We start from the raw sequence: 24076 nt of genomic DNA, 5'->3' as shown, positions 1-24076 counted from the left end.
TAGAGTTGAGGTTAGAGTTTCTGCAAGAGTAAAAGTTCCTTGAAGAATAAACTACCATGTGTCCTTAAAGGTGAAATGAAAGAGAGTGAGAGTAGAGAGCACCAATAGATTGTATGACTCATTTTTAGCTACTTATTCTGGTGCCAAATCCATAAGTAAATGAATGACTGATTTGCTAATGATCTTTTGGGTTAACGTCAAAGAACAAAGATAACAGAATACACAAATGGCTAGAGTGGGGGAGGTGCAGATTACAGAGGGAAGTGCACTGTGTGAGACTTGGTTTTAAGGTTATATACATGATACATTGCAAAATAAACACCTCAGGCTCCTGGGAAAAACAATCCATTAACATATGACACATTGATCCAGTCCATATATGCCACTTAACCCACTGAAGAATTGTCTGTTCTCCACAGTAATTTATAGGTCTGGTTCTGTCAGGTTTTAGACAGTGGTTGTAAGTCAAAATGTTTCTTTTAAAAAATGTCAGCTTACTAGAGTAAAATAACTGTGTTTTTTTTTTTCTTTTTTGATAAAATAGATATAAAGGAAAATTGAGAGGTCTCTTTTCAGTCAAGTAGATCAGAAACAGTTATTTCTCTAAGAGACCTTTATTTTTATTTCTTGGATCTTGAAAAAAAAGTGAAGATTAATTTTAGTGCTTTAGAATTGAAATTGACTTTGAATGCTGTCTTTGAAAGCGCCCTGTCAGATATTTGACTCCTTTCCAGAGCGCTATCAGTAATCCAGACCTCAACAGCTCTAGCTAGGGACTGGAGTCCTGGCCTTTTTCAGAAGGTGACACGTGAGACCTGCATGTAGCCACATCTGAGGCCCTCTGCTGATGCTGGAGCCCTGGATCTGATCTCTTTGGCAGACGCATCCCATTAGTGAATAGTGGTCTAGTCATCAGCTAAGTCCCTTGGGTTTCTGCATATAAACTTTTCAACCAAGTCTCCATCTTTCTTTGTATGTGTTGACTTTTAATAAGCCTCATTTGTCTACTGTGTTGTATATGTGAGCAGATTATTTTTCATTGGTTACTTAATGACCATAAACCCTGTCTATATAAAACTTCCTCATGTGGAATCTTCATAAACTATAGACATCTTTGTTAGTAAAACTTATTGTACAAATACATTTTTACAAAGTCATAAAGTAACTAGTATGAATGTGTATTTTATCAATTTAGAGAAAAAAGAGATGGTGTTACAATCTCCATTGACTAATCTATAATAGAAACATCACCAAGTGTACTCCAGAGCATTAACACTCTGCATATGAGTGTTGGAGCAGAAGGAAAAGAGACTTTGATGGGCAGGTAGAAATAGCATAGAGGAAAAGAGCAGGCTACAGGGGCTGGGAGAAAACTGGGCTGCTCAGAGCAAGTTTTGGCAGTATGAATGCCCAGTCTTCGGTGCAGTAAATGGTGGCTGCTGGGACAGCACTAGTTTTGCATGCTTGCCTTCTGTATGTTTTCTTCTGAGCGCATGTGGCCTTCTAGGATGCAAGATGGAGGACCTACTCCATGTAGAGGAAAACTCTTGTCTCAGCACTATGGGGAAGGTGTTCACAGTTAAAATGGCACAAGGTCCTTGAGGAGGAAAGAAAGGGATTTTATAAGAAGCAGAGAGAGCTGGGAGGGAGCATGTTACTGAAGATGAAACTGGGAATTCCAAGATATCACTCCCAGCTCCATGTTCTGCCTGCAGTTAAGCCTGTGTATGTCTACGGGCCTTCTGGAATTAGATGGTGTCAGGTGGCACACAGGTTATGCTTGGTGACCTCCATGCCAGTGCCTTCCTCAATAGACTACTTTCTGTTATAACTCTTGTGAGTTTTGAAGAAGCTCCTGAATTATGAGAACACAAAAATACATAATTTTCTTAATTCCTGTTTAACATATCGGGTGCCAGAAACGTCATCTATTCTTTATGAGTATTTGAACTGTAATGAGCTGAAGTGCTTCTGGGACTCGGCAAACAAAGCCCCACATACCGTAAAAGTTCCAACAAGCTGTAAGACCATTTACTGCTGAGTTATGCTCTTGACTGACAGGTGATGACTTAGAAGCATGGAAATGGCGGTTGTTGCCTAAGGAATCCAGCATGAAGGTCTACCACTGAGGCTTTAATTTGGAACCCATCTTACTTAAATTTATTTCGTCACTTATTTGTAGCAAAGGGTAGCGTTTTACTCTCCCGGGTATGTGACATGTATTGCAATGATTCGGGAACTCCGAGGCTTGGATTCTGAAATATTCTTCTTGTCTCTGAGAGCATCCTTGCCATATTTCCTACAAGGGATGAGGGCAGCATATGTGCCTTTGAACTCTGCAGTTGCTCTGATTTATTTTAGCCTTGCTTTTGACACAGCTGAAAAGTAGATTCAATATAGCATAATCATTTCCACGTGTACATTATATTCTCTTAGTCTAGCATCAGTGGCAATATTTATAACCGAGCATCCTAAAATATTGATTAATTGAAACCGAGTTCCACAGCTCAACTTTCCATGTAAAGTGCAAACTGCACAACTAAGACCTTTCAGCATGTGGATTCCATGCCAGGGGACTCTACCCTGACTTTGAGGCCAGGCTCAAATTCAGCAGAACTCAATCACATTAGAATAAGAGTAAGCATGTAATTCCAGCACAGAGTTCCTAGACTTGAGCATGGTGACATGGGCCTGTAAATCCAACTCTTCCAGAGATCCAGGTGGGAAGATTGTGAATTAAAGGACAGCTGGAGCCATATTGCAAGACTCTGGTCTTAAAAACGAGTTATTTTGGAATTTGTCAGTTTTTGACAACTGGGAGTTAGATGTCCTGAAAGACAACTGATAGAAGGCCTGGATGGTTGAAAATCAACAGGAGGAAAAATGGAGTGGGCTGATGAGAAGCAACGCAGTGAGAATGTGGTCTCCCTGCAGTTGGCTGCCTCATTCCTTGACCCTTCTTTTGATAACATCTTCCCTTTAGGGTTTGGAGAGGGTCCTCAACTTTCTCTAAGTCCTTTGAGTTCAAAGGTTCAGTTTATTTCAGTGTTCTTCCCACCCTGTCTTTTATTTAGAGAAGACTACAAGACAATCTGTGTTTTATTACTTCCTCCACTGATAAGATTTCCATTCTTTGTAAAATTGTGCTTTCCAGGAATTCATTATTGAACATAATTATCATTGTAACTCCGAGGCCATAGTGCTTTCAAAGTTTATCCCAGAAGCAACATTTACTGTGAAAAAGTCACATGCTTCTAATTCTTTCTGTATACATTTTTACATCTGAAGTCTATTCTGCAACTTAACACATTGGAGCTGTCTGGAGAATTGTAAAGATAAAAAGAGAATCAGAAGACTGAACAGGAATGCTCCTACTGATACGGATTAGTTATGTTTTAGAGTTCAAAGAAAAACACAGAATTTCATAAAATCAGACCCATCCTAGTACATGCTTTGGGAATTGTTCAAGTTGTCATATTATGTAATTCACCTCTACTCTATCTTTAATTTGTGTAGGTACATGCTTCTGTGGTTTTAGGTGATATGTTTAGGACACACAGTCATGGTTATTTTCTCCTTTTAAATATTAAACTTCTGCATACCAAGAGGAAAAGAAGGAGAGAAGAGAGACAAGACATACCACACACAACACACACACAAATACACACAGATGGAGGCACAGAAACAGCAAGAGAGGAACAGTGAACACGAGAGCAAAGACTGAAAAAGTTTCATACATTGCTTATAATAAATATATAGAAATGACCATCTATATACATATATGGACATGCATGCTTTATATTTCCTATTCATGAGTAAAGAGGTACTTTCATCCTTGTACTTTCAGAGGATTCTTTCATCTCTGGAATGACATCACTTGAAGTGAGAGCGGTTGAGTTCAAATGACGGTCAGATGGATGCAGCAAGTCTACCTAGACTGAGTCAAGATTTCTTTTAACAATACTGTTTGCTTGTTTACTCACTCGTTACTCATTCACATATTCTTTCATTAATCAAACAACAATAGAACACTGATGCCTTCTTCAAGGAAAGGGGATTGGGCGAAAAAAAGATGAGTCTTAATTAAACTCAACAAATATGAGAATCTAAGATGGAGCAGTATTTTCTGTATACCCTTAACAATGGGAATTTTCTTCCTCTGATTTGTCAGCATCTCAGACAAGCCCCTTGTCTGTAGCACAGAAGTCAACAAAGATCTCATACCAGGCAGAGATGGGTTTAGTCTCTGCTTCTTCACTTGATATTTGTGTGACTTGGGAAGGATTTTTCATCATTTAGTAAAAAGCAATTGTTTGATTTTTAAAATTCTAAAGTCACTTAGGACAAAAATACCATTTTTTTTAATGCAATGATTTCATCTTGCTTTCTGTTCAACAGGGAGGTGGTGATTGTCCAGAAATGAGTATTGGAGCTATAAAAATTGCCTTGGAAATTTCTCTTCCTGGTTCTTTCATCTATGTTTTTACTGATGCGCGATCCAAGGACTATCGGCTCACCCATGAGGCGCTGCAGCTTATTCAACAGAAACAATCCCAAGTAAGCAGACACCATCCTCAGAAATACTTGTCTGAACATGCATGAGAGGTTGCTTAGCCCTTTTAACTATTATGTGTGTGATAAATATAATAGTCATTATCATCTGACCACATCTCTATCTGTGTACATATCATGTAATTTAAGTGTAGTAAATTCATGCTTATCAACAACATAATGATACTTTGCCTTTGAATACAAAGATGAAACGATTGCAGATTAATGTACTTATTAGCATCTTTCTATATTTGTTAGGTTTATATTTCAAATGACATTTTCTAACATTTTCTATGGGGAGTCTCTCTTGAGTTAGTTACTCAGCACTGTAAGTTAGTTATTGCCATGTAACAAAACCCAGCAGTTTAAAGCATAACATATTACTTTTTCCATGTTAACATACCTTGGTTAACCTAGGCTAGAAATGCTTGCTCATGTGTGAAAGAATGTTGAGGTACTGGCCCTTGGGTGTATTGACCTTTTCTTAAACAGGTTCATTTTAAGATTAATGAGGTCGGTTTAGGATGCCTTTCTTGTGGCCATGGCAGAAACACTGGAGATTGAGTAGAATTGCAAAAGGTCATTTGAGTTGAAGGACATAGCTTATAGAATGGTTTTTCTGCCTCAGCGAGATGGCTAAACTCAGATCCAAAGATGATATTATAATAATATATTTTAATAAACATATCTTCAAAATTATTTACAGTGTGCATAGATAGATGATGAGATGAGAAATTGAGGCCACTGTATAAGCTAGCATAATTATGGTCTTATTTCCGTAGTCAAACTTATTATAAAATATAAGTAACTATGTTCCAGTGTAGGCCCATGGTTAGACAGAGTATAGGGCTAACAATTATCATGCATGCTTACTTTCTGGTTGCTTAGTAATTTGCTAGCACATAACAGGTGCTAACAAATATATTTTGAGTTTTGGAAATCTCTCAAACTCTCCTCCGCTTTTATAAATCTCAGGTGGTATTTGTGCTCACTGGAGACTGTGATGACAGGAATCATATTGGATACAAAGTCTATGAAGAAATTGCCTCCACAAGTTCTGGTCAAGTGTTCCATCTGGACAAAAAGCAAGTGAATGAGGTCAGTTTAGTAAAATAAGTCTACTTTGATAGCTACTTTGTCAAAATCAGCTAGGCCATTCTAACCGTGGTCAGCCTGGTGTCCAAAAGAATTATAACTTCCAGATTTTGTCCTTAGGCCTCACATGGGTCAATTACAGCAGTGAACTGATAGAAAGAAACAGATTTATTTTGCTATTAATTTCCAGAATGAATAATGTTACAGCAAGAAGTAATTTAGGCACCAGAGATTTTATTTCTTTACTTAAAATTTATTTATTTATTTTTATTTATTACAATTTATTCACTTTGTGTCCCATTTGTAGCCCCCTCCCTCATCCCCTTCCAATCCCTCCCTCTCTCCCTCTTCTCCTCCCATGCCCCTCCCCTAGTACACTGATAGTGGAGGTCCTCCTCCCCTTCCCTCTGACCCTAGCCTATCAGGTCTCACCAGGACTGGCTGCATTGTCTTCCTCTGTGGCCTGGTCGGCTGCCCCCACTCTCCTCAGGGGGAGGTGATCAAAGAGCCAGCCACTGAGTTCATGTCAGAGACAGCCCCTGTTCCCCTTTCTAGGGAACCCACTTGGAGACTGAGCTGCCATGGGCTATATCTGTAGGCACCAGAGATTTAAAATTCATTTAGTTTAACAAATCTTTTTGTGTTACATGTCTACGCGTTGTTTAGAAAATTCAATTGGTATTTCTGATGAATAACTTTCAGAAAAACAGGTGAACTGAGTCTTGATCTGTCACTGAAGTTGAAAAATAAATTATCCAACAAAATTCCAAAATGTATCAACTATTTATATGATAAACCTGGATGGTTACTTTAATGTAAAAAAGAAAGTTTTCTTAGAAGAAATATCTGTTGAGAGAGCAATAACTTGAGCCCATGTTATGTCCCCTCTTGTGATTCATATGCTCCTGAACAATGCCTAACAACAAGGTAATCCTTAACAGTTAATTTGAAAAAAAAAAAAAAAAAAAAAAAAAAAAGAATGTCCCAAAGAGAAGTTGGAAGCCTAGGGAGGAACTAGGAAAGAGTGAAGGGTTCTCAGGAACTGGGTTTCTTGTCTCATCCAATACCTTAGCAGGTTGAGAAAGGCTTAGAAGGGATGAAAGCCCTGCTGCTTGCCCAGGGACACACCCAGGATCTCCTGCTCAGGGGGGTGTAAGTGAGGAGGTGCATTGTTCTCTCTCATATCAGCAAGGGCATCGTAGCTTAAGGCTTGATGAGACTGAGAACGAGGGTTGATGATGATTATGTTCCCTGCAGACAGAAGGCTGCAGAAAACAGCAGCAGATACCTGGTCATCATGGTGGTTCACAGCTAAAGGCGCTGGGGCAGAGAAGAATTTAGAAACCTTATCATGAGCACATAGCGCTTTGGGAAGAACAGGGTTTCCGTCACGTTGGTGAGCAGTCACATACAGTGTGCAGATTTTGAAAACAAAAGAAGAGCCATAAGATTCTTAACAGCTGAGTCCCAGACCAAAGGGGATAAAAAAAAAAATCAACCCTCTGGCTTATTAATTTTGTTGCCCAGAACATCAGTTGATAGTTGGATCTTTAAATTTTGTCATGGCAAGACCAAAACTTAAAAAAAAAAGTTAATATTTTTCTCTTAGTTAAATTAATTAATTAATTAACTTTACTTACTGTAAACTGGAGTTTGATAGTAGCAAGGATGAGCCTTGGCTTCTCTGTCAGTCAGTGAATCTCCAGTTTTCTGGCTGATTGATTCAGGAATGGATGTATTGTTTCTTTTACTGTGGACCAATGAAACTCAAAGGCATTTTAGCTAGGGACAACGTGGAGAAATTCTCTGCGCCTACATCTTGTCCTGCATACTCATGAATCCTGATCTGATGCGAGCAGCTTGATACAAGTCTGACAACAAAACAACTGTGAAGGATGCTGAACAGCCAAGAAAGCCTAGTCTTCTTCTTCAATCTCCTAACTCGTTTTGACACCAAATGTCTGGAGTTAAGAAAACGATGCGTTTCTTAGGCCAAATGAGTAGTCAGTTACATAAAAATGAACAAATCCAGAAATTCTATATTTCTTTGTGACATGCATTCTGTGAGACCTACTTACCTTGATTATGAAATGGAGATAATAGAATTTCTATTTCAGGAAGTGATTATAACTTTAAATGAGATAATACAGGTGAAATGTTCTATACAAGACACTGTACAGGGTATGTACCAAATACATGCTGACTGGTATAGGCTCATATATTTGAAGGCTTAGACATAGGGAGTGGAACTATGTGAGAGGGATAAGGAGGTGTGGCCTTGTTGGGAGTGTGTCACTGGGGGTGGGCTGTGAGCTTTCAAAAGCTCATCTAGGTCCACTTCTCTCCTGATGCCCGTGGATCAGGATGTAAAGTTCTCAGCTTTCGCTCTACCAGCACACCTGCCTCGGTGCTCCCCATCATGATGATTATGAATGAAGCCTCCTAAACTGTAAGCCACCCCCCAGTTACATGTTTTCTTTTATAAGAGGTATTATGGTCATGGTGTCTCTTCACAGCAACAGGACTAAGACAGAGACTCTAACCCTGTGGTGCTGCTTTGCATTTGCACTAAAAACGTTGTGCCTTTATGTACACTGGAAAACAGGCAATGGGGCGGGGGGGGGGGGGGGAGAAAATAACCCTGAGCAGGAGAATCCAGGAAGAGCTGGGCAGTATTCTTTTTTCTTGTTCACGAGTAAAGATGTTGTGAAGGTTTGCTAAAACTGTTGAAATCAACATATCCCATCAAGAAAGGCACTGCAGTGGAAAGTTTGTTGATAGGAAGCATTGTAACACTGGCCAAACAGGACTTGCAAAAGTTTGGGATAGCAATCTAGTAATTATTTTCCAATTGTCTTAAATTCTCCTATTCTATAAATGCTATAGATTCTGGCAGGAAAATGGAAGCTTTCATGCTATGAACTCATTTAACAGACTCAAACCCCAGGCATTAAAGCCTTGCGTTTCATTCATGCGTTCTCATGGACTCTTTCTAAAGGAAACAAGAGTGTTCTGCTTTTGCTCTCATAACACAGTTAACTAGGTTTATAAGCAGGTGGGAGTACAGCTCCAGTTAATTTGAAGTTTTTCATTTCCCTTTCTTTCAGAAGGGGTATGTGGAGGGCCTAGGTATCTCCTATCTATACTTAACATAAAAGGGAATCCAAAGTTAAATTATTTGGCTGAATACCAGTGATCTTTAAATCACTGTATGGTATTTTCTGTGTCATGAAAACACAAGTTAAGATACACATCTTAGTTCACCTTTAAAGACGGAAAAGGGACCACACTTTTCCGTACCATTCCATTTATTTTTAAATCTGAAAGGTTGCCAGTCTAATCAATGCCTGCTTTGTTATGATAAAATGTCTAAGGCCATGTACTGTGTGAGAGAAGCAAGCAAGAAGTATACATTGCTAATTAGATCATTCACCTGCCCTGAACTCCCCAACCTTACTCCACATTTCCACAGTCATTATTCTAACATCTCCTTTATCCCCTCTATGATTTTCTTCCTGATCGTCTCTAGATTTCTCCCATTCTAAATAAGTGTTAGCATCCCTGTAGATGCTATCTCTTACTGACAAGGTTATCAGTAACCATCACAGCAGAGGACACATGACTTTACTCAAAGCGACCACGGGTTTAACGAATGACCTGCTGCCTAAGGGCAGCCATCAAAGAGTAACGAAGCACAGAGGATATAGTAAGAAGTGTCTACCTGTATTCTCCCTGAGTATGACGAGGAGGAAGAGGGAATTCATAATATTACCCAGTGAAACTGTGGCCTGGGTCGGGCAAACTGAAGCCCTCTGGGATAAGTATCAAACCCCGTCATGCTTCCCTAAATATCACTGGAAGGCAGAATTCGGGGGTCCTTTGGAGGTCATGTTTAAGATCAGCATCCTAGGGCGTGGAGATGGGTAAACAATTGTTCTGGAGGGACAATGATGCAGAACAAGCAGTACTGTGTAGCAGATAACCTTTCAGCCTCAGGACCACTGTTCACACGTCAGGCATAGACCTTAGACAACTTATGCAATTTTCTATGCTTCCGGTGGATTTTTTTTAATCATAAGATGAGAAAATGCCATATTTAATATTACATTACAGGATTTTTCAGAACTAGTAGTTGTTTTATTTTTATGTAGTAACGTATTCTAGTCCAAATATTCCAGCAATGTTATTTTTAAAGTGGTATGTCCTAAACCAAAGAAACGTGTAATGTGTATTGTACACCTGGGGCGTTAGAACCAGAAGGGCCTGGATTTGAAAGACCTCTCTGTCTTTGCTAGAATAACAGCTCCATAAAACAACTTTATACAACATCTCTGGGATTATGGTCCTTCATGTGAAACAGGGCACAATCATTGCCCCATAGGACTATTGTGAAGATGAAAGAAAATGAGGAATGTTTGTAGTGAGCTGCTTAGAATCCCATGGAAATGGAAGCAGCCACCCAGACTGAAGTCTCTAAAGAGAGGGGTTTCTCCTTCCTTCAAGAGGGCGTCTACAATTTACTCAGATGACACCCTTACCTTAGAGAGCCCTCAGAAGGATAATGTTATTTAAGAAGCATCATTTTCCTAGATAAATGCCTGAGGGGAAATAGACTCAGACCTACTGAAGAATCCTGTAAGGCCTCTAGTTTGCATTTTAAAATTGCTTTACTCTCTATCATGGTTAGTAATAAAATGTTAAGAGATGAATTTAGCTGTTTATTTAAAGAACGATAATGTAGATGAGAATAAGAATAACCCTGATAGAGGGATTATTATGTTCCGTGCATCCAATGGATGCATTCCCTTAATCACCATTTGCTGCGATAGGTTGTCTCAGAAACTCTAGGAAGGATAAAACCTATCTGCAGTCTTCCTGGAGTCAGTGCCTGTAGGTGCTTCCACTGAGAGGACAGAGCAGGGGCCAGCTCTGGTTAGTCTGTAAGAGAAGTGAGGTGAAGGGATGGAGGTGCATCATGGAGCTGAGTGGGACAGATTTGGGGGTCCCAGTGGTGGGGCAACAGAAAAGAAGCTTCTTTATCCTCACTGTACCATGAATGGGGACCTTGGGTTAAAGATAACATTTTCCCTATCCCAACTAAAGAGCGTGATCTCACTCGGTATATCAAGGAAATAGCTAAAGTGAGGAAAATGAAGTGACAATCTACGAAAAGTCCAACAGCCTGGCAACAAAGTGCCTCACAGGTTAGAGGTCTTCTGGCTTTGGTATTCCCTGCTGGGTCTGCACTCATTTTCCCTGGGTTCAGTACTTAGACTAGGGAAACTATAAACTTTGCTGGAGTATGAATTGGCACAGCCACTTCTTGCCTCTTTGGCCAACAGCTACTTTTGACTAGAATGTGGAAGAGCTCTCTGCCTGTGGGCTTAATTATGAGAATTGTTCAGAGTTTTGGGCAATTAGCAATGTGAAATGAGGTCTCTGCCATTTTGTTCTTCCCTACTCTGAATTTCACTCCAGATCTCATTTCTAAAATAGAACTTTATTGTTGACCTTTAAAATGAGTGAAAACAAGTATTTCTTCTGAAATGTGAAAATGTATCGGAGACAGCTCTAACATTCTAGAAAGTGACAGGAAATGTGTGGAGACAATGCACAAATGTTTTCAGCACCACTTCTTTGAATTCACCTAATCAAATGTCAAAAATAAAGTGCAAAGCTCAGAGCTCATACATTAAAATGATGTAGATATGGTGTCCATATCCACAAAACGCATCAGAAAGCAATGTCTACCTAGTGCCAATGAAATGCTTTTCTTTTTCTGCTATTGTGCTCGTGTTGACATATGCTCGGAGACTGTTTTAGGAACACATGTTTCAGGCACCTGGGAGAGTTTTTATTGGTCACTGATAGGATTAAATAAAGCCACAGGTACATTGTGTTTCCATTTGTTTAGTTAGAACAGAAATGGAGACCATTAATTTATCATTAAAAGTATTCATTTGACCTTAGCCTCAGGAACATCTGGATTTTTTTTCATAATGACATTTAATATATACACAGCGCATAATATTCATCAAAATTGGTGGGAGGACGTGACTGTTCTCATCAGTCTCATTTAGGCTAAATACACCCAAAGAGAAGCACGTTAGCCCTGCAGTGCAAGGGACCTGTGGGAGCAGAGGAGACGGGATGTGGAGAACAAGTGGTTTAGAAGAAGCCCTGAAAAACGAGTCTCTGTCTTGTTTCATGGCTTTGTGTATTGATGCTGAGAACTGTTTGAAGTTCACATTGGGAACTGCGGCAACGTATTTTGTAATGAGCAGTGAGGTTCCTGGGAGTGAGCAGAGCTCACTGCCTTTGAAACCTAAATCTGAATAGGAAAGTGTTATCCCAGGCCCCTCATAGAGACACTCACGATATCCAAGCTCATAAAATACAGAAAATAGAGCAGATACTCAGCAATACATCTTGCATTCTCAACACACACACACACACACACACACACACACACACACACACACGAATACCTGGAGGAATATTTCTTAGAAGGGAAAGGAAATGTGGTTTGAGGATAAACTAGCCAGTAAGTTGCATGGTTTTGTCAGGACCAAGACAAACAGGAAAAGAAAAATATCTGTCTATTTAGCTGATGTTATTTTGATTAGAAGCTAAAATAAACTGTCAAGTTCAGCTATGTCAGAGCTAACCAAACTGAATCTATTTCTTGAGTAGCTGCTTCTGGTTCACACGAGCCCTCAACGAACACAGTTACTGTGTCGACTTTCAAAGTGTCTGAAAATGCATTTCCGCTCCACACGGCTTGAAGGAGATTAACAGTCTTCCCAGTTAGAAGCTGAGTTTATTTTTCTGTTCTTTCTTTGTCTTCTTCTTTTTTAATTGGCACTGTAATGGAAAATACAGATTTGAATGGAGAGAAAGCTGCCCAGCATGTGTGACATCTAGGACTGAAACAGTTAGCAGTGAATCATTTTTGAAGAGTCAACTCATAGGGCACACAAAAGCCAGAGAACACTAGCAGTGCTGAGACAAAGATGATTTTAATGAGCCCTTTCTAAAAAAAACACAGGCATGGCAATGTACATACATCCTTTTGTATTTTCTATACTGAATTTTAAAGGATTGCTTTCTAAAGCTTTTTGTTTAGGAAAGGTGCATACCAATGGAAGAATAAAAAGCAATTGGCATATAGATATTCCAATATCTATAGTTGAGTATAGCTGATCTTTTAGTGATTAATAAAAATTATTCAATAATCATGTTTTGATGATTTAAGATACTTTACTTGTATTTTATGGATGTTTTGAATCATGAAGAAAGTAGTTATAGTTTAGTCCTGTAACCCAGAATTTACAAAGAGATGCACAGGAAGATTTTGTGTGTGTGAAGGGAACAGGGGTTGAAGTGATAGCTAGTAATTGAGAGCACTTACTGCTCTTGCAGAGGACTGGCAGTTGGTTCCTAGGCCCCACATGGAGGCTTACAACCACCTTCAACTCTTGTCCCTCTTCTGGCTTCTGTGGGGACTGCACACACAGGTGCATACACATATGTGCAGGCAGATATTCATACACACAAAATAAATGACTAAATAAATACACTTATAAAAATGTGTGTGTGAAAATCAGTGAGATCATCTGTTCATAGTGTTTAGGAAAGGATCTAGCTTTGAGCTTGGGTGAGGATTTTGGATCCTCTGTGTCCTTTTTATCAAAGAATTTTGACTTTCTAGATCAGGTGTTTTATCCTACCAAGAGATTTGTGTAGCCTGCTTATGAAAGAACAGTTACTTTTCTGCCACAGAGAGGCAGATTGAAAAGCCTGACTACATTCCCCTCCCCCCCTTCCAGAACAATAAGTGACCTCTGGCCCTTTATGTTATGTGGTTGGGGGAGAACTTTGTCATGTTTTTTCTTTAATAAAGACAACTGGGCAATCTAACCTAAAAGAATGAGCTCCTGTCAATTTCTAGAAAGGACATAAAATCTCATTTTGTTGTCCATTCAGCAGCTCATTTATACAATAACTAGTCATCTTCAGTAAAATGCTTTACATATTAAACTAAACACACTAGATAAATATTGTTAATGTAGAAAGAGAAAAAAAAAACTTTGCATAAGGTCCCTGGTGGAACTAATTCTATCAATTTACTGTAACTTAATGCCTTTGGGGAACCTCCATGTAAGAACTGTGGTTTTCCTAGAGCAATTTTAGGGGTGAAGAACAGGAGCCTACCACAGATGACCTCTGAAAGATTCTACTGATCAAAGTATCAAAGCAGAGGCTGAGACTCATAGTTAAACTTTGGGCAGAGTGCAGGTAATCTTATGAAAGAAGGGGGAGATAGAAAGACGTGGAGGGGACAGGAGATCCAAAAGGAGGGCAACAGAGCTGTAAAAACTGAGCCCTGGGGGCCCTGAAGAGAATGATGAAGAGAATGATACCCCATCCAAAGACCATGCATGGAGAGGACCTACAATCTGGTTCAGATGTAGCCCATAGACTCAGTCTCCAAGTGGGGTCCCTAGTCAAGGGAGCAGGGACTTTTTATGGTGTGAACTCAGTGGCTGTCTGTCTGATCACTTCCTCCTGGGGGTGCAGCCTTGACAGACCACAGGAAGATAATGAAACCAGTCCTTGTGAGTCTAGGGTCAAACAGAAGGGGAGAAGGATCTCCCCTAGCAATGGACTAGGGGAGGGGCATGGGGAAGAAGAGGGAGGGTGGGTGGGATTGAGAAGGGCCCACAGCTGAGATACAAATTGAATAAATTGTAATAAATGATAATAATAAAAAAGGAAAAAAATAAAAGAGAGAAATCTCAGGATTACATTTTTTAAAATTCTTTCTGGGATCTATGAACCAGCAGGCAGTTCAGAACCCCGAGGTTTATTTAATGAAGAGGCAAGCAGTCATTTGGTTCAAAATAAATAAAAGTGTCTACCAAGGACAATCTAATTTTTGCTTCTTATCTTTCAATAGTAAAGAGGTGATAAAAACGTTAAAGAGCCAAAATGAGGGAAGTTTTATTTGAGGAATTTTCCTGTGACCGAGGATAATTAAAGAGAAGGAGCCCATGCATGCTTCCTGTACTTTCGCATTTCCTTATGCATTCCTAGCCTGAACTGATGGTGACAAGGAAAGCCCTAGAGAGGGCATGGATTTCTTTCGAGAGAACTCCAAAGGATCACTTGGGTCATGAGTTGGCTTTGTGGTAAAAATTACAAACTGGCCTTTGTCTCCCGCAGCAGAGGAATGCACGTCGAAACCACATAGCGTATTATCTAAATAAGTTCGGCAGCTGAGCGAAAAGGAAAATAAAACATCTCATGACGCTCTTATGACTTTAAATAGACATGGTTAGTCACATTAAAGAATCTTTAGATAATTTCATGTTTTTGTTATGAAATTAGAAAAAAGATGTATGAATTAGTTAAATGACTTACAGCTTAATTATCTGTAATCTGTGAGAAACAAGGAAGTCTTCTTTAGGAATTAGTGACAATATTTGTGAAAATTTGGTCATGGTCCTTTTAAGTATATTTATTAAATTTCTAATTAATTCTGTAATATGATAATGAATAAAATAATAATAAAATAATAAATGTAAAAATTCAAGTAGTGTTGACTAAAATTATGTATCTGCTAATACTGTATTTAAAATTCATGTAACTTTCATAGGTATATTTATATTTCTGGAAAAATCCGTAAAGAATGTAAAGATGTTTCAATGGCAATCACTTGAGAGTATGATTATAAATTTTTTTTAAATTTATTTTATGGCCGGGTAGTAGTGGCACACATCTTTAATCCCAGCACTTGGAAGGCAGAGGAAGGGGGAGCTCTGTGAGTTTGAGGCTAGCCTCGTCTACAGAGCGAGTTTCAGGATAGCAAGGTCTACACAGAGAAATATATATATGTGTGAATGTGTGTGTGTGTATATATGTATATATATATACATATATATGTATATACATATATATACATATATATATATACATGTATATATACACTCACGCACATACACATATGTATATACACATATATACACATACATATTAAGTGTTTTTTTCTTTTGTCTTTGTAGTACATGTGCATGTGAGTGTGTAGGTGTTGATGTGTGTAGGTAAACGTGCATGTGTGTGAATGTGGAGCCCAGAGGCAGACATCAGTGTCTTCCTCGGTTACCCTCTTTCTTAGTTTTTGAGATAGGACCTCTTACTGAATCTGTACCTCAGTTCACTTGAGGTTATAGGTGCTATGACCTTGCCTGATTTTCACATGGTTCCTGGGGACCTGAACTCAGGTCCTTATGCACAGCATGCACTTTACAAGCTGGGCCATAGCTGGGTGGCAAACTTTAATCCCAGCACTCGGGGAGGCAGAGGCAGGTGCATTGCTATGAGTTAGAGGTCAGCCTCTAAAAAGTGAGTCCAGGAAAGCCAAGGCTACACAGAGAAACCCTGTCTTGAAAAACCAAAAACCAAACAATCAATTAAACAAAAAGAACAAAAAACTGAGCCATGTGTCTAGTCCCTTTTATATATTTTTATTTGTTATGTTTGAAATTTATTCTAAAATTTAAAAATGTTGAAAACATTTTCCCTAAGAAGAAACCATGAACCAAATTCTGCTTTTGCTTTTCTTTCTTGTGACCAGACCTCTGTTCACCAGACTCTCAGAGCAGTGATTACTCCCTCTGTCCTCACATACTTACAAACTCTGTAATCTTTGACTCCTACCCAAACCCAAATTGCTGTGCTTGTGTGTTCCAAGGGTCTCATGTCAGCCCTGCTTTTCCTCTGTAAAATGTGACCCTGTGAACAGTTTGCTTTGTGAAACCCTCCTACCCTGAGCCTATATGCTGTGATGTTCTTCCTCCAAACAACTCCACCCTCTCTTCCCTCCCTTCTGCTGTTTTCTACTTAGCACAAAACTGATTGTATTAAATATTTCTCTGCCCGCTGGAGCGCCAGATGTTTAGGAGATCTGAGAATACTTAATATCAACCGAGTGAGTGATTAAAGAAAGGGAAGAGGACAATGAATTTTAAAATTTGCATTCAGAAAAACTGGAATAAAATCTGTGATGTACCACAATGTGCTAGTTGTGGGAGAACGGAAAGGACTTCCCTTGCAAGTTGTTTGCTTATGTGCAGCCACACCTTATGCCCAGTGTATCCTATTAGCTGGGATGCTGAGTTTAGGCCCAAGAATAACCTGGAATCTAGGCTAGAACGCTATAGCAGTAGTTCTCAACATAGTTACTTTACATTTCATAACAGTAGCAAAATTACAGTTATGAAGAAGCATTGGAATAGTTTTAGAGTTGGCGGCCAGGTCACCACAATATGAGGAACTGTATTAAAGGGTTGCAGTTTTACAAAGGTTGAGAACCACTGCAGAGCGTTACTTTCTGCCATGGATATGAATTTTTACTTCTTTTTTCAGGACAGAAAAGTCATCCGTTCAAATATTTTGCTGAGGGACAAATGTAATGAGACTAGATATTCTGATCCTGCCATACTGGATTTTAATTTTAATTTGTTTTTATAGTTTCCTCAATTTTTATTAGAAGTTTGGAATAAGACACAGGACCGAGAGCATTAATTTAGACAAATAATCAGTTATGAATTCAATCTGTAAAATTACACAGAATGAAATTAATCTTCAGATGTTGTTTCCAAAATAAACCCACTAGAAAGAGCCAGTGTTTATAAAATATAAATCAGTTTCTACTCTCACCCCTAATTTACCCAGCATGTTCTGGGCCCCCCCCCAACTCCTAAGATATTTGTGTTAAATTTTTCACATTTCCTTATTTCACTCGGTCTTTAGCCTCCTTTCTTAGATACATCCTGGGAATGGAAATTCAGAACTCATAAGAAAATTTAATTCTTTTTGAAGAGTGCAGCTTAGGAAGATGGAAGATGTAGGGCGGACCAGTAGCCTAAATGGAACACCGTTCACTTAGAACTCAGTTTCCAGGCTGAATTACTTTTTCTGAGAGGTTTACATTGCCCATTGTAGATTTGTACACAAACGTACTCTAAAGGGTACATCAACTCATATGGCTGGCTGCACCAGCCATGGTGGGCTTCACGGATGAACATACATGTGTGCAGCTGTGTGCTGAAACCATGCTAATAGAGTGTGATTAGGCATTCACAGCTTGTTATTCCCTACATGTTAGAATGCTGGCATATGAATCTGCTGTCTTACACTGTACTTCTCTGACTAAGCATCCTAGTCAACTGCAGCAGGTCTTGGGTCTTTGAAAGTGGCCTTACCTTCAGCTTCTTTTGGAATAGTTTGGTTGTACTCTTCTTTCCCTGTTAATTTCTGTGCAATTTCCTAGTGTTCTGTTTATTTTTGTTTGTTTGTTTTTAAAGAACCCTGAAAAGCACTGCTGTGGGTGGATTGCCACAATGACATTTTTGGAATTAATTTATGTAAAACAGTGCCCCATTTTCTTTTCACATCTAAGGATTAAAGGAATATAAGGAAATATCGAAATAATGTAAGGTCTTTGAAATTGAAATAAGATATCAAATATATTTTGTTCTATTTTATTTTTTCTGATGCTAATACCAATCTACCATTAGTTTGGCTCTTTATCCACTAGAAATATGTTTTTAAAATGTATTCAGCATTTCAAAGATCCTAAGAGGAAAATATTTGCGTGGTTTGATATAACACAGGGATTTTACACACAAACTCCTTTACCTCTCCTTCTCACCCTCCTCACCCTTCTCAAATACAAAATGTCCCCCACAGCCTTCCCTGTTATGATGACTTGGGTCCTAATTACAGTCATTATGTTTGCAAGTCCTAGGAACTATAGGAGGTGAGGCCTCTCTGGGGGAAGCAGGTGCCAGGTGTTTCTCTCTGCTTCCTGGAAGCCCGGAAGTGAAGGACTTTGCTCAGACGGGCCCTCCCTCCATGCTGTTTCTGCTTTGTCAAAGGCCTATTAGCGGCAGAGTCAGCCAAACGTGGGCCGATCCTCTCCAACCATGGCGAAAATAAAGATCTCCTTCTCTTCAGGATTTTCTTGAGTAATCTTCCCTCTCCTTCTCTTCCCCAGGCTGGGGGTTCCGATGAACACAGCCAATAAGCAAGAACATTTACACAAACGGGGAAGGTGGTCTTTCTTTTCAGCTTCCGGTACCCACGTGACGTGACTCTGTGTTTCCGTTGTGCTCCTGTCTGTCTGTTCTTTGTTACAGTAGCAGATTGTGAGCTTCTTGAGGACAGAGAGGCAGGAATTTTGACTTAAATACTTTCAGCATTTTATCCTGCTATCACATTTAATTACTGTACTTTTTGAATAGCAAAGAATTGAATAAACCCAATTCATATATTGTGTATGCATATGTGTTTGTATATGTGAATGGCTGTGACTATGTATAAATATGTCTATGAGTCTGTGTGTATGTGTGGGAATGAGTCCTTCTGTGTACATGTTTCTACATGTGTATTTATGTGTCTGTGTGCATATATGTATATGCATAAGTGTGTGAATACACCTGTTTGTGACATACATATTTGTGATTGTGCATCTGTGTCTGTTATGCTTGTATTTTATGAATCCATGTGTGTGTGCATGTCATCTATATCTATCTATCTATCTATCTATCTATCTATCTGCATTTATATGGATATATGTGTATGTGTGCATCTGCAAGGATATGAATATATATGTGTCTGTGTCTCAGTGTATATATACATATGAGTGTTTGTATAGGTAGCTCTGTGTGTATTTCTGTGTCAGTGTATGCATGTATGTGAATGTATATGTATATATATATATATATATATATATGAGTGTATTCACGTAGTTTCTTTACCCCATTGTGTGAACAGAAAGAGAGCATAGCTATAATACACTTTCTTTATAATTTTTGTTGACTAATCATATTTCTATACATGTCATACATTTGTAAAATATCTTAAACATTAAGGTTAAAATGGAACTTGCATAAAGCAAAATGAGTCTATGCTAATTATACATTTCAGTGCATTTTGAGAAATGTATACACTTGTGTAAGCACTCACACAGTCACAACAAAGGCCATTTTCATCACCCTTAAAATGTTCCATGTGTTCTGTGTGCTACCTCGGCCTTCCAGTCTGTCAATCACTGATTTTCTTTCCATTGTGTAATTGGTTTACTCTCTCCTAAAGTTTCATATGGGAAACCTTCGCGTCTACCATTTTTCTGAGCTTCATGTTTCATGTCCATGGTGTGTGTGTGTGTGTGTGTGTGTTCCTTTCTATTTAGTGTATTGTCTATACTGTTGTGTGTTCCCTTTTAGTCAGTGTATTTAATTTTATGTATATTTAAGGTATGTTTATTCCTTTTCTCTTGCTGGACATCTCACTTGTCTCAGTGTTTGCTTACTTTGGATACAGCATCTCTGAGCATTGCTGTGTGGTTCTTTGTGTACACACGTGTTTTCATTTTTCCTTAGTTTGTAATTACAAATAAATCTGACGGGTTATGTGAAAGTACATGTTTAACTTTATATGAAAGAGTCAGAGTGTTTTCCAAAGTGATTATACCATTTCACATGCCTACCAGCAATCTATGGGCTCCAGTTGTCCACAGTTTTACTAACACTTAGAACTGCCAATGCTTCAGGGGTTAGCTATTCTATTAGATGTTTTCATCCTGCTGTGTTTTAAATTTACATTCAACTAAAAAGTAGTGATCTTGAACATTGATGGTGCCATGTCTACCAGATCTGTCATTTTGGTGATTATTTCAGTTGAATAGTTTTAGATCCTCTTTTCCTGCTGTCATGGTTAACTTGAGTTATCAACTTAACATAACTAGGAAGAAGGAATGTCAACTGAGGAATTGCTTCCATATGATTGGCCTGTGGGACTATTATTAGTGCACTGTTGTTGTTGTTAATTTATGTAGGAGGATTCAGTTAACTGTGGGCAGGGGTGGTGTAGCTGGATCTTGAGGTAGCACTATTCCTAATTTTCTGAGAAAGTGCCAGATTGATTTCGAAAGTGGTTGTACAAGTTTACATTCCCACCAGCAATGGAGGAGGGTTCCCCTTTCTCCACAACCTCTCCAGCATGCATCATCCCTTGAGTTTTTGATCTTAGCCATTCTGATGGTTATCAGGTGAGATCTCAGGGTCATTTTGATTTGCATTTCCCTGATGACTAAGGACGTTGAGTTTTTCTTTAAGTGTTTCTCTGCCATTATACATTCCTCTACAGAGAATTCTCTGTTTAGCTCTGTACCCTAATTTTTAATTGGATTACTTGATTTGTTGCTGTTTGACTTCTTGAGTTCTTTATGTATTCTGTATATTAACCCTCTTTCAGATATAGGGTTGGTGAAGATCCTTTCCCAGTCTGTAGGTTGTCATTTTGTTCTGATGACAGTGTCGTTTGCTTTATGGAAGCTTTTCCGTTTCATGAGGTCCCATTTATTGATTGTTGATCTTAGAGCCTGTGCTGTTGGTGTTCTGTTCAGGAAGTTGTTTCCTGTGCCAATGAGTTCTAGGCTCTTTCCATTTTTCTTCTAATATGTTTACTGTTTCTGGTTTTATGTTGAGGTCTTTGATCAACTTGGACTTTAGTTTTGTGCATGGTGACAAATATAGATCAGATTTAAAGTTCTCTAGAGTGGTAAAAACAAACAAACAAAACCCAAAACCCTTTCCTCTTTCTGAAGCCACTAGCATGTATGCACCACATGACACTACTGTAGAGGTCTCTGCCTGTATAATTACACCTTTCACGTTGCTCAATGCCAGACATAAGATCACTTTAATATTCTCCATTGAAAGGAAAGGAAAGGGGCAAGCACAGTGGCACATGCCTCTAATCCCAGCACTCTGGGAGGCAGTGGCAGGCAGGTCTGTGTGTTCGAGGCCAGCCTGGTCTACAAAGTGAATCCAGAACAGCCAAGGCTACACAGAGAAACCCTGTCTTGAAAAACCAACCAACCAATCAACCAACCAAACAAACAAACAAAAGGAAAGGAAAGAAAGAACATAAACAGTCCTTACTTCACATTCTGTAAAATTTACAAAGAACACGGTTTGAATTGTTTTATAGTGCTGTGATTTTCTAGTGTTACGGCTCAGAGGATGGGTCCTGTGGTATGTGTCAACAGGTTTACTTTAAAAGCTTTACTCTTTTTTTTTACTCTTTTTTTCTCTTTACTTTTTTTCTTTTTTAAATAATCTGTGTAAGGAGCCAACAATGATAAGCAAAAGTTATAAAACAAAAGCCTAAGTTCTTTCTGTCTTTGTGATTTTAAGTAGAATAATCATATGCATAATTAAAAAAATGAATATTGATTTACCCATTTCCCTGAGCAATACACCTTACCAAAGATTTTAATTCATTGATTCAGCAATTAATGTGTGTGTTTGTGTGTGTATATGTATGCAAGCAGGTGTGCAGACACACATGTGGGGCTAGAGAACATCTCTCAGGAGTTGGTTCTCACCTGGGGATCTGTGGGTCAGTTGTAAGTTGTCACACCTGAATGCAAGCACCTCGAAGTGTTAAGTGAGACTCACTTTGCCAAATAGTTGAATATCAGTAGTAATACTGTTATGTCTAAAGACCCAAGAAGTAAAAGCATAGTTGTAGATGAGAGCAGGAGAGAGTGGGAGAGAAATGCTTTGCCTACATGCTCTGATTTCTAATGCCAAATCATCTAAATCAAAGATGAAACCAAATGCACAATGAGCAGATAGGTACTCCCAAGCACCACTGAGTAGTGTTTCTAGGCATTTTCTTAATGATTTTTTTAAGAGAAAGTAAAAATGAACATCATTTGGGAAGGCTGGGGATAGTTATTCATCTCATCCTTGAAAATGTATTATGTTCTACATCAAAATCATGTGCAAATTTCCAACCTTATTTATAAAATTATGTGGTTTAAAAAATGAATTGATGCTAATTCCATCAAATTTAATTTATCTGGAATGTATCCCAAAAATAGATTACGCAAAATTTTATTTAGTACAGTTCCCTAATGTCAGCACCCCAGGCCAGTCCACATCCTGTCACCCCTGTATTTCAGCCATCGCTTCTCTCTCTTCTCCTCTTACCTTGTCTATCCAGCAAGGTGAACGTCCTCACGCTTTACTTTCCCCACGCCTCGCCTCTCCCCTCTCCTAAAAACTGACCCGCACAGCCAACTGAATGATAGCCACATTGTTTTTCTCGGAATTCCAACCTTGCTGTGATCTCTCCTCACCTTGTGATCTCACCTTACCTTAGGAAATACCATCTCCAGGTATTTCCTAACCCTCCATCCCCACTCTAATTAGTGTTTTTCCTCCCTGCCTCCACCCAGGAGTGGTATGCTACCGCGTCTGCGCTTCTGCCACTAACTGCTCCTTAACCCGGAAAGACCTTGCCTTCCAGCTTTTCCTTTCTTCCGCTCTATCCTTCAAGGATCACCTTTAGTTTCTCATGTCATACAAGTTTTCCCTACCATTCTCTTGCTGTCTGACCCTTTCCTACTTTATCTGTAGGGCGGGCTGTCCTTTTGACGTACTTGCCATCCATTCTGAGAGTCACATTTTTAAAAATTAACAATACCGCCTAAATTTAGTGTATTTTAGGATTGGTGTGTCGGACTTTCTTTGGAAATGTCTCCCTATCTAGCTGACAAATAATGGTCCATTTAGTTATTTGTGGTAATCTCAGAGTTGAAAAGGCAGTGTTTGTATTCATTATTTGTTATTTCTAGTAGTTTCTTCATATTTCAGAACTGAGTGCACGGTATGTTGTCTGGCATTATTGCCAATTCCACTACTATGGAAATACGTGTTTTCATTTTACTTCTTTTGAGTACCCTGTAATTATTTTACAGCTTCTAGATTTCAACTCGTAAATTTTATCTCAGTAAAATTAAATTGAGTAAACATACTAGATATACTCGGTTAGAAAGCATGCTTTAAACAAAATCACGTGCATGAGTGTTTTGCCTGCATGTGTGTCTGTGCACCACATGTGTGCAGTGCTCGTAGAAAGTGTCAGATCCCCTGGAGCTGGGGTTGCAGACAGCAGTTAGCAGCTCTGGTGGTGCTGGGACTAGAACCCAGCATCTAGAAAAAGCAGTCAGTGCTGCTTCACTGCTGAGCTCTCTCTCAGACAGTGCTTTCATGAATTATTATTATTCTTTCTTTTATTTCCAACTTTGCACCAACACACAGAAAGTACACATGGCATCCTGCATACAACATTAATTCAAACCAAAGTTCCTTGGAGAACCAACACTCAGAAACAGTGCATGTCCAAGACCTCAGAAACTTACCTTCATCCTTCTGCTTCCTTTTGGCCGCCTAGATTTATTAGTATATTTTGATTTTTGTGGTTTAAAAAAAACATAGATTAATTTGTTATGCTTTTATTTTTTTGTATGAATGAAATAATTTAATCAGTATATTTTAAGTGTCTGGTCTTT

General features: G+C 38.9%; 1 protein-coding gene across 1 annotated transcript in view; it reads left to right on the top strand.

The window, feature by feature from the left end:
* Hmcn1 (hemicentin 1) overlaps positions 1–24076 on the top strand; it is a 450870-nt gene that overhangs the window by 121160 nt on the left and 305634 nt on the right. Inside the window, exons 3-4 of the mRNA XM_060364433.1 lie at positions 4399–4557; positions 5527–5649. Of these exons, the coding sequence (XP_060220416.1) occupies positions 4399–4557; positions 5527–5649 (282 nt within the window). The remainder of the gene's footprint in view (positions 1–4398; positions 4558–5526; positions 5650–24076) is intronic.

This window comes from Meriones unguiculatus, chromosome 11, assembly GCF_030254825.1.
Source record: "Meriones unguiculatus strain TT.TT164.6M chromosome 11, Bangor_MerUng_6.1, whole genome shotgun sequence".
Taxonomy (NCBI): Eukaryota; Metazoa; Chordata; class Mammalia; order Rodentia; family Muridae; genus Meriones; species Meriones unguiculatus.
The sequence above is the reverse complement of the archived record's forward strand: the minus strand, read 5'-3'. Positions and strand labels throughout refer to the sequence as shown.